Below are 12,354 nucleotides of genomic sequence, written 5' to 3'. Positions count from 1 at the left end.
CATGCTTTTGCTTGCTTGAGGGTCCTTTGCTATCTCCTAGCACAGTGGGGTGATTCCATTTTGGGAATTACATGGTCGGGTGGTAGTGCCACTTCCCATCGGATGTTCTTGTTCGTACCTTCATGTGGGGATTGTCTTCGCAGATGTTCCTATGGTACATGACTCATTCTTATCTCATGTTTGAAGATTATTGTTATTTGGAGACCTATGTGGTCATTGTATCATGATCTTATGTAACCTTGTATTTGGTTAAGTTGTAACTTTATATATATATATTGAGAGCCATGTATTGGAAGAGCAATGTAATCCTATGTTTGGGATGTTATTTATCAGTTTCCTTTATGATATGTGTAAATGCTTATTGAAGAGAAACTATGTTGTATCCTTTCAATCTTTCAGTGGTGTATCTGTTATTGCATATGGCTTCTTATGTTCATTGTGTTAATGATGGATTATTGGATTAATCATTATTGTGGAATTTATCTTTTGGTTAAATCTTCATTGGTAACCCTTAAGGAATTCTAGTGTAAGTCTTCCGCTTGTGTTGTTATTGTGCTATGTGGTGATTATGCACTTAATATGTTTATACTTGTAAAATTGTTCCTCTATGTAAACATCTATAAATATAATCTTCCTTTTGTGTAAATAAATTTTACTCTCGCGCTCTTTGTGAATAATTTAATTTTTTTTTTCTTTCTCTAACATATACTTGATCATCTATTCAATAATTTTTTTTATCTCCCTGGGAACATGTGTTTTTCTTTCTCCCTGAATAATATCATTTCTTTGAGAGAATATGAATTAATTTAATTGTTTTCCTATGAATATATACTTGATCATCTATTCAATAAATTTTTTATCTCCATGGGAACATGTGTTTTTCTTTCTCCCTGAATAATATCATTTCTCTGAGAGAATATGAATTAATTTAATTGTTTTCCTGTGAATATATACTTGATAATCTATTCAATAAATTTTTTATCTCCCTGGGAACATGTGTTTTTCTTTCTCCCTGAATAATATCATTTCTTTGAGAGAATATGAATTAATTTAATTGTTTTCCTATGAATATATACTTGATCATCTATTCAATAATTTTTTATCTCTCTGGGAACATGTGTTTTTCTTTCTCCCTAAATAATATCATTTCTCTGAGAGAATATGAATTAATTTAATTGTTTTCCTCTGAATATATACTTGATCATCTATTCAATAAATTTTTTATCTCCCTAGGAACATGTGTTTTTCTTTCTCCCTGAATAATATCATTTCTTTGAGAGAATATGAATTAATTTAATTGTTTTCCTGTGAACATATCCTTGATCATCTATTCAAGAAAAAAATAATCTCTCTGGGAACATGTATTTTTCTTCTCCCTGAATAATATCACTTCTATGAGAAAATGAACTAATTTAATTGTATCTATTCAAGAAATTTTTTATCTCCCCGGGAACATATTTTCTTCTTCTCCCTGAATAATATCACTTTTGTGAGAAAAAAATTAAAAATAAAGACTATTTACCCATCCCAGAATGCGTCACAGATAAATTTTATTTTTTATTTTTCATTCTTCTTTCACTTATTGGTCTTTGTAAATCAATTATATCTTTCAGTGAATACATTATTTAATTCCTAAGTCTATCCCTATTTATTTATTTATTTATTTTATATAAACTCAGATAAAATCAATATATACATAAATACATTAAAAAAATAGTATAAACACTTATATATAGACCTTTTAAGAATTAATGTCAATTAAGTTTCAGACATGTAAAGTTATTATGGCATCACAAGCATGTTATATCAATTGGTATAACTGCTGTTATTTTTACAATTTTGTTTTTAATTTAGTTATTTATAAATTATTAATATAATTGATATATTACATATAGTTGACTATAATAAGTTTAGGTTATAAAGCAATATTGGTATATGTTGTCTTAAAATTGGTACTAATTGATTATAAATAACATCTTGTCAATATGGTTTGCATTGATTCGAGTTGAGTGAATTAAATCATAACTTATTAATTGTTTAATGAATGAATTTTAATTTATTAGAATCAATTTTTATATAGTTTGTTTACATCGTTAAAATTTAATTTTTTTTTTTTGAAGTTAGTAATAATGAAAAAAAAGAGAGGAGGGGGGGGCTTTATTAAAAAGTAAAATACAATTAGGATTTACAATTAAAATTTATTTTTGTATATATACTAAGGGGTTTATTTAGTTAAAATTTATTTATCTCGATAGAATTAATTTATAGTTGAAATTAAATTTATAACCTACTCTTATAAGAAGGGATTTATTCTTTAGTGTATAGTAAAGTTTGTTTATTAAAGAAAAATAAATAAATTAAGAGGTGATTAATCCTTTAGGGAAAATGATATTTCACCAATGATACACTTATTCTATACTATTGGTTCTTTTTCTTCAAGTGTCTCTATTTAGTAGTACCTAGTAGTAAGAAGATTTTCCCAAGGCATTTAATACATTTCAAATATCTAAGTTATTTGTTTATTTATTTATTGGATTTTAAAGTACCTTTTTGTATATTTCAAAATAGTGCAAGTATTAAAGGTCAAAAGAATTTACCTACCAAGTAAATGAGTTTAGACTCATGGTTACCCTTTTTATGTATTTCAAGCAAAATTAATTTATGCTTAGTAAAAATTCTCCTCAATTCAAGAAGTTGAACATTGAACATACCTTTACGAGAGTTAGTTTTCAAGATACAAAGTATACAAGGCTAATGAGCGTAGACAAGCTTTAGAAGCACTCATGACTAGTAAAAAGAAGTAATCATATTTATATTGCAAATAAATGAATTTATTGACATTTAAACTTAGAGGAGAATTTCATAGTTAAATCTTCATACTGAATGGTATAATCTATTTGGAAGAACACTTGTATTAATTAAGATGTAAAGAAACCATAGTTTTTAGCAAATGGAAATGGAACCAAAATCGCTATTGTTTTGCAAGATATTACTAAAATAGACCTTATTATAGTTTCTTTTTCATGGTTGTATTAGTATATTACTTTAGGAGCTTTCCTTATATTGGTTAATTGGCAAGTAATTAGACTCTCTTCTAATCTTAAGTTCAAACTTTGGTACTTAAAAGTAATGTGGTTATTTGAAGCTTATTATTAAGTAATTTTTTTTCCTTCAACAAGTAAATGTTAATTTCTTTTCCAAAGTCTTGTTATTTAATCATTTAATTTTCTTTCAAACAATCTAGTACCTTCGATGTATTAGGATTTATGCTTAAAGTGTAATGTACATTTTTATAAGCTATCTTATATAAGTATCATAGTTTTCAAATGAATAGTACTTTCATGCATTTAGTTCAAGTTTTAGAATTTTAATTATTATCATAGTTTTTCCAAAGTAGATGATTTGATTGTGTTACTTTCAGTCACGCAAAGATTTATATCTTATTTTAAATTTCAAGCAATAATTCCTTGTATATTATGGTTTCTTTTTCATGGTTGTAATAGTATATTACTTTACTTAAGATTCATAAATTCAAAGTTAAAATTCCTAGTTAGGAAACTAAACAAGAGGAGTCGAAACCAAAAACCTTAGCAGCGCTCGGTATCTATGGTGCCTCTGGGTCATGCTTACGAGTAATACCGTCGTGTTGAACTACTGCACTTAATGCCTAATAAAGCTGCAACAACGATGTTTGTGGCATCGTCGCTCTAAATTGTTAGGGAGAAATAAGGTTCATTTGGAAGTTAAATCCAAGGGTCGGGTAATCCCCCTTGGATCTATAATCTAAAAAGATAAAATCTAAAATGAATTTACATCCGCTCAGTTAAACCTCAGAAAACCCCGTTAGGGTTTGGTTGTGTGTTATGATTTTTGGAAATTTATTTTGTCTTGGTGATTTCAATGATTGATAATGGATTAAGGGTGACATATTTAATAGAAAATAGGACTTAGTTATCTTAGGCCACAAGTGGAAGGCCACCTTGAGCCTTTTTGCTATAGAGCTACCATCATGGGTAGCAACCAAAGAGAAACTGTCTGGGACATTGACCCTAGAAAGGGTTGTGTACCCACCAAAATAGTTTACATTAAACCATAGACTAGAAAACATAACTACATACTTTATGCCTTGATCCCGTGTCGAAACGAGTATGTAGGCAGTCTAGGGACGAAGTTGTTCCTAGTACTCAAGCGTTCGGGGATGGGGTCTAGGATTTGGTAAAGTAGATGGATTGCGAAGTCTCCTAATTGAAAGATAAGGGAAAGTAAAGAAAAATTAATTCAACACATACTCAGCAGGAATCCCGTATGGATTCGCTTGACTTCCCGAGGCTTTAAGCCAAATTCCGAGGTGGAATTCAAGCTTGCATTATGTTTTTTATTTGCTCCTAAGGACGGCGACCTCAGTGCACTCCTATTAGAGGAGTGTAGTTCTTAGTGAGTGACTCAGGACCGGGATGGGCCCGATGAGTCTAAGTCTCTAGCTAGAGAACCTCCTATCCCAAGTTGGATAGATGCCTACCTTGTTTGGATAGATGCCTATCCCATATTGGATAGATGAAACCTCCTATCCCATATGGATAGATGCCTAACCTGTATGGTTAGATGCTCATCCTAGATGGATGAATGCCTAATCCAATTGGATAGATGCCCAGAGTATGCGATTGAATCAAACATAATTCAGAATAAGTAAGACCAAGTAATCAATATTTACTAAGTAAATTAAAAAAAATTAGTTGAGATTTTTTTTGGATTAAGTAACAATGGGTTATTACAAAAGTGGGTGGTTGCTTCCCTTCTTATGATTACAAGATTTGTTGATGGTGATAATGAGATTGAAATTTTTTATGGATGAGTGATCGCTTTTACTAAGGGTTGGATCTTAACAAAGTCCTTTTTAAGATTGCTTGCTTGGATTTCAACAATTATGAGATGAGGTGGAGCAAGGTTTGTGTTGTTACAAGCACAAGCTACCTAGCTATGAGAGGATGCACTCATGAACTAGTTTTAACCTATCTAGATGCTTATTGATGCCCCTTAGGATGATTTATACTAGATGTAGAGACACACTTAGAGAGTATTTTTTATTTGTGATTAGAAATATCCAAAAGAACGAAGGACAAAACCTCTTTTTTTTAGAGTTGAATGAATTTTTGATGTTTTGGAATGAGTGTAAAACCTTAATAGTTGGTGGAAAATATAGAAGGTGTATTTTGATTGAAAAATGGAGAAGATGAAATATTGAACCTAGGAATTTCTTCTAAATGATTTGTGAATTTGATGAAGATGTGTTTAGAATGACTCAAGAAAATGAAGAAGAGTAAAGATGAATCTAGGAATCTCTAATAAGTGATTGTGGGTTGTGGAATGTATGATGGAGGAATGCATTGACTATGATTGTGATGATATGATAGAGCCCTTCTTTGAAAGAAAGCTTGTGATGTGAGGGGTTATAGTTTAAAATCATAAGTGAAACCATGAGAAAAATCATGATAGTGATGGAGGAAGGTGCGGTGTTTTAACAAAAGCTTCTTTTCTTTTCACTTTGCTTCTTTTTGGTTTGTCGATAAATTGATTTCTTGGCGTATTTGAGAGATTTCCAAACATGAAGCATTGATGGATTTTTCAAGAATGTTTATTTTGTTTATTTAGATCATTGTTGAGGTGTGACTTGTTTTAAATGTTTGATTCTTTGACAAGAAGATACGTCAAGCACACAAGCACCACTTCTTTTCTTTGATAAATTTGATTTGAAGGTGATGTGTATGTTTAAGATCTTTTCAAATCCTCTTTTGATTTTCTTAGGTTTTTGAAAAATCTAAATACAAATCATTTAGACTCTTCTAAGGTCAAAAAGGTCATTCATAATATCATAGCCCACATCCTAATACTCCTTCAGCTCAAACAACCTTGTCACACCCTAAGGTGCACCTGTTTTTTTTCCTTTTTCTAGAAGTTGAACCAAAGAGAATTTCTCCTCAATTGGATCATTTTCTTGGGAGATGTATGGTGAGTGTCTAGGGTGCAGATTGTTTCCCACCCTTTCACTGTGATATTAGAAATGTTTGGATAACTGACTTAGTTTGGCTTCTACTCTTAAAGATTTTTAGTAAGGCATCCGTTTGGTCTTGAATGATAAACTCTTTTAGGAGGCTTCCCAACATTTAGAATGAAGGCTTTACGTATCTCAATGATACTGGGGGAAGGATAATCAATGAGCAAAACCATTGGATGTGATTTTCATCACAATTCACATTTGATTATAGCGGGTTGGAATAATTGGCATTAGTCATTCCCCACTTAGGTCGTTCTCTTCTCATCGGCCTTATGGGCTTCTCGGGAGGACAAGTCTGCTAAAGGATTTATCTTAATTGCAATAAAAGAAAAACAAGAGTGAGTTTGGCTTTTTGATCACTCAATTGAGGGGAGAGCATATACTTGTCACTTTCGAAGCACAGTAGACAAGTTTTTTTTTTATCCCCTCATTGTAGTGTGATCTAATTGCTATTTGGAGATATTGCTCCAACAAAACATGGTGGTCTTTTCATCCAAGATAGCAATAGTGAATATTCTTTTTAAGCCCAAAAATTGCAACAATGAATTTTAAAAAACTTTAAAAACCATTGTAAGAAAATAAACCTCGTAACAAATGAAAAGGTGGCTTGTTCTTTTTACCTTAAATGTGGCTTGTCTTCTTTTATCCCTTTGTAACAAAAATAAAATTTGGTTTGTTCTTTTTATTTTTCACCAAAAAGACAATGTCAATTGCTTGCAAAAAAGAAAGGTTTGTTTTGTGGTTCTTTTTAACCTTTGCAAGAAAAGAAGGTGATATTCTTTTTAAAGCACCAAACAAAAGGTGAGGTTCCTTTTTATCATTACAAAAATGCAGTGTGATACCTTTGCAAGAAAAATAAGTGAATTATTTTTACCCTTTGTTAAATGAAAACTTTGAAAAAAATTAAGCAAAAATCTATTCTAACTCCTTTGGACTTGCAACAAACATTAGTACTTGCAAAAACCTTTAAAAAGTTAGTCAAGATTGTGGGCTTACAAGCCTAACTTTTTTTGCTTTATGTTATAAAAAAGAGTTCTTTGCTTGTTACAAAAGTACTATTTTGATGGAAACAAAAAGTGCTAAATAGAGAACAAAAGCGCTACACTAGAGCAAAAACACCGAATCATGACAAAAGCGCTATAAGAAGCAACACAAGTGCCAAAACAATACAAAGGTGCTATAAGAAGTTACAAAAGCGCTAGAGTAAGACAAAGGTGCTAGAATAAAGACTAGACAAGGTGCCAAACTCAGAACAAAAGCGCTATAACAGGCGACAAGAGTGCCAAAACGCAACCTATGCGTGCAAATATGCAAGATTCAATTTTTTATTTTTATAAAAATCTTAACTTGTTAGTATTAAAAATGGGACAAACTCCCCAAGGTGGGCGCCAAAATGATGCACATGAAAGAGGACAATCAAAACCAAGAGCTCATAGGTTAGAATGTTAACTTCAACCAAAACAAACACAATCCAAATGAACCAAAACCTCCAAAATGCATACCAAAAGAGATTAAAAAGCATGTAAATGAAGCATAACACAAGAAAAAGAAGAGAGAAGAGATTTCCTTAGATGCCCCCAATGATGCCCTTTGATAGCTCTCCCTTGTTTTTCTCCTCTCCAAGTTCCAAATGTGTGAGTGTAGCTCTCAGTTTAGCATGAAACCATGGATGCTAAATGGAGTATTGAAATGGTTGAATATGAACTCTTATTGCTATGCTAATGCAAATAGTAATGTTTCTATGAGAAAAATTAAGTAAAATGTCCATGCAAGTATAATAACAATGCTAAAAATGCTTCCTCCTTTGCTTGAGTAATGAGGCTCCTTTTATAGGCAAAATGGTTGAATGAATAGTCAAGATTGATTTGGCTTGTGGAGGGTTAGGATTGCATGATCTTCAATCTATGTGATACTTTTCAAACCAATCCCATGTTGACAAGTGTCAATATGAGAGGGCTTGAGAGGAGAGGGAAGAAGCATTTAATGCTTGTGGGGACTTGAGGGTAACCTCATGTGGTTGGGTTATTGGATAAAGTTATTATCCGATGGTAAAGTTTTGCCCAATGGGTAAACTCTTGTGCAAGGTTTACCCATGGTTAGGATTTAACTAAAGGGACAAAACCCATGTGGGTTAACTTGTTGAAGAAGGGAAGCATTAAAGACTTTGTAAGAGTCTTAAATTGGTGAGATGATGAGTTGGGGGTTAATTTGGGATTAGGATTATGCAATTGATTAGAAGGGGGTTTAGGCTAATTTAGAAGGGCTTAGAAGAATCTAGAAGAATGGTTAGAGAACAAGTGGGTTTGGCAAGTGGGTGAGGATAAATAGGCTTTTAATTAAATAATTTATTTAATTAAAATAGTGGTGCAACTTGCATTTGTAGGAGAATGAAAGTGGATGAGATTTTTAAATAAATATTGATTTATTTAAATAGGGATCTGGTTAGGTATTTTAAATAAATGTTTAATTTATTTAAATGAGAAGGAAAGGGGAAGTTAAATAAATTATTAATAACTGGACTATAGTTAGAAATCTTAATTTAAATAAATTTATGAAATTTTATATAATTAATTTAGAAGAATGAGAATGAAATGAATTAATTAAATGTGAATTTAATTATTAGAAGAATATGAGTGTATTAAACAAATATTAAATATTAAATTAATTAGTGGATAGATTTATGTGTCTACAGATTTAATTAAAAAAAATAGAAAATATAAAATATTAAAAAAAATAAAAATCAAATTAAAACTTCTTTTTAAAGAAGTATTGTTAAATGCAATATAGACTTTTCAAAGATCTTTATGGATGTTCTTTATATAGATTTCATAAAGACATATATCCTAGTTAATTATTTTGGTGCATTTTTATTTATTGTAAGTTGATTATTTCTTAAGCTTGTCATTCACTTTGTGGATCCTCTTGGAGAGGCAACATCCTATATAGCATCCTATATTGCAGGTGAAGTCTTTGACATATTTCCTATTTAATAGGAAATGAAATATGGAGTAATCCTATTTTTTAGGAATTTGGTGCCCACTTTGGAGTTCCTCTCTCTATTAATCCATCTCTCTCTCACTCTCTCTTCTTCGACATTTATATCTATTTCTATTTGTCTCTTTATCTTTATCCGTAGTCTATATTTTTGCCTCCATCTCTCCCTTTACCTCTATCTGATAATCCATCCATCTTTCTCTTCCCCTATAGCTCTTCCTTTATCTCTATCTCATAATCTCCCCATCTCTCTCTTCTCCTATATCTTTGTCCTCTATCTCTCCCTTTATCTCTATCTCATAATGTCATGAGCTCTCTCCTCCCCTATCTCTTCCTCTCTCTACTCCTATATTTATCCCTACCAATTGACCTCATGTAGAACACAAATCTATAAAAAAAAGACCAAAAATTATCTAATTGACTTTACAAACCTCTTCGACATACCCATTGCTCACCAAGGTGCGATGGCTAGTTATGTTTGTTTCAACTTTGAAGACATAGTAATATCTATCAAGATAATAGACATCTAATTAAAATAAACAAATGATTATGACACCATCTATGAGCAAACTACATCCTATTTCCACTCTTCCATTTACTTCATCAATTTATAAAAAAAAAATCCATTTCCTTTCTTTAGTTTTTACATTTAATTTTATAGTTGTAAATTTTTTTCCTTTAGAAAGGATCTTTAAATGTAAAAAGTAAATATAATACCAGCAATAGTAACTTTTCTATCGGGTTTCATGGCAGCTTAAACAGCAATTTCCCAGCAGCCGCTATTATATATCACAATCCCTTACTATGAAAAACATGCCAAAGAGCATTAAAAAAACACTGAAAGACATTCTTCTGATATCCCTTGAATGAAGTTTTAACTCCAAGAAAAACCTTCTCACACAATCTTCGAAAGTTGAACTAAATTTCATTAAATTTGTGTGCCATGAAATGTGATTCGAAGAAATGAAAACAATAACAAAATCACACAAAATCACAAAATCAAAGAAACCAACATAAAATCCATCAAGAATGGAGTATGTCTATCACAAAACAGATGAAAAAACAAAGAAAACAAAAAAAAACTATTGCATTAAAGTAAATACCACCTTGAACCACAAACTGCACTCATTACATAAACAGATTCCAAAAAAAACAAAATAACTTAGTACATTACATGTTTGCTGTCATCACTTTAAATGAGCTCTATTACTACATAATCTGCAATCACTTTTCTTCTTCTTCTCCTCCATGATATTTGTCCTGTAATTGGGCTGCTTCTTCATGAGCAGCTCTTGTGGCTTGGAAGAGGAGGCCTGCAACTTCTTTGTTTGACTGTAACTAGGATGATGACCAGCTGCAGAAACCTGCACCATTCCAAGTGGGCTTTTAATGGCAGACTTTTGATATGATCCAAAACCCTGTCTTATCTGTTTACCATCAGGAGGAAGAGGCCTCTGATACTTCTGCTTCTCTGAATTCAAGGGCTGCTTCACCATGAATCTCCTATCATTGATTGCCCTGGGTACAATTCCAGTTGCACCACACAAATCCTTCAAATACTGCCCATCCAAATAATCATTCCTTTGTGATGTGTTACTGCGCTTAAGACATGGAGCTGGAGTTGGCTTCTTCACAGGCATGATTTCCAGACCCATCAGTCTTTCAACCAAACAGGGCTTACGAAATCCCTGAGAGAGATCATTCTCCTTATTCATGGTGCTCCTCTGATAGTTCCTAGATTCAATATCTGGAGGTAATTTCCTTGCAAAATCTGATCTTGGACCCTGGTTTACATCCCTTCCATCAACTGATAATCTGGGGCACTGAACATTCAATGCCCTTTGGGCAGCTCTCATTAAGTCAGAATTGTTGACAGAGGACATTCTGTTAGGGTTTATGCTGCTTAAGTTGGATAAAGCTATTAATTCTGCAAGCTGCCCTGCTTCCTCCTCCTCCTCCTCCTGCAGACGAGCAAGCATTTCCTCTAAAGTTGGAGGAGTACTGAGATCATCATCATCATCATCAGATAATGGGTTATAAGAGCTGATAAGAGAAGGGGTTGCAGCAGAATGATCTTCTGCAGGTGCTTCTTTTAAACCTTGTTTTCTTCTACCAAGTAAGAATGAAGAAGCTGCTAATCTTGATCTAAAGCTATTGGGATTCATTGTGACATTAACTACAGTGTCTGCTCCTCTGCACAGTGAATTTCTCAAGCTCTTCTTCATGCCCGGAACTGAAACACACTGGCTTAAGAATCCATAACATTTCTTCTAACAGAGGAGTCATAAAATATTGGGTTTGAGATGGGTATTGTAGTGGTGGAGTACAATAAACAAATTCATGAAGATGAGGATAGAGGAGCGGCCAATTGATTTGACTTTGAAAAAACACAGGGAGGGCGTGAGGTGGTCACAGGTGTAATTGAATGCAGGTCCATGATCACATGAGAGATGATGAGGTTGTTATTGAGCTCAATAAATTCATTCCCGAGAAACATGTTGCATCAATTCAATGCACTAAATGGTCTGGATATTTGCAGTCAAAAAATTGAAAGGTGGTCGGTGATCATTATACAATTCAAATTGTTCTCTCATTCGCTGATAAAAGCATTTGAACAGCGCTTTTTCAACCAGATTTATAATAGAAGAGTTGACAATGATTTTTTTTTTTTAAATTATTGATAATGATGTTCATTCAAATTTATTCATTCATTTTGTGGGTGAAGTCTATTTTGATAGTTTTTTTGTTTTTTTAAAATATATTTAATATTATATAAAAAATTAAATAAATATAATCAACATTTGTATGAAAATAAGGTGCAATAGTTATGTTGATAGTAATATATATATATGAAAGAGTTCAAATGATATTTTAGGAGATATTATTTTATTTTTATTTAATAATTTTATTATATAGAATAATGTATGTGTGTGGGGGGTGGGGAATATTCTATTATAAAAATTTAGAAGATGTTTTTCAAGGTCATTTAGTTAAATTGATTAGTGATAATCATTTATAGTAGTCTACAATAAACGTAAGTCAACAAATAAAGATAACATATGTCAATCTCATAAATTTTATAAACAATGTGATAGAAAACAATTTGCTTTACATAATTGATGATATAGCAAAATAGATTGTATCACACTTGTTTTAATAGCAACATCCAAGTATATAGATTATGACAATAATTCTGTAGCTATTTCGTTATAGACCAAAGTCAATAGTACATTTCTATACATTTTCTTAAGTCCCTCTACACAAACAAAGAAACAATGTGTTACTATTCTTACTATTTCATTGATTAA

General features: G+C 31.8%; 1 protein-coding gene across 1 annotated transcript; it reads right to left on the bottom strand.

The window, feature by feature from the left end:
• Positions 1-10,153: 10,153 nt before the first annotated feature.
• Positions 10,154-11,378, bottom strand: LOC131073323 (uncharacterized). Its single transcript, XM_058009733.2, has one exon. It carries the CDS (start codon positions 11,269-11,271, stop codon positions 10,234-10,236), a length of 1,038 nt encoding a protein of 345 aa, XP_057865716.2. The 5' UTR covers positions 11,272-11,378; the 3' UTR covers positions 10,154-10,233.
• Between the last annotated feature and the right edge of the window lie 976 nt (positions 11,379-12,354).

Source organism: Cryptomeria japonica, chromosome 10 (assembly GCF_030272615.1).
Source record: "Cryptomeria japonica chromosome 10, Sugi_1.0, whole genome shotgun sequence".
NCBI classification, from domain to species: Eukaryota; Viridiplantae; Streptophyta; class Pinopsida; order Cupressales; family Cupressaceae; genus Cryptomeria; species Cryptomeria japonica.
The sequence above is the reverse complement of the archived record's forward strand: the minus strand, read 5'-3'. Positions and strand labels throughout refer to the sequence as shown.

What these genes read in the sequence shown, in the direction of transcription:
- LOC131073323 (XM_058009733.2), bottom strand. Translation starts at nt 11,271, where the DNA reads ATGAAGAAGAGCTTGAGAAATTCACTGTGCAGAGGAGCAGACACTGTA.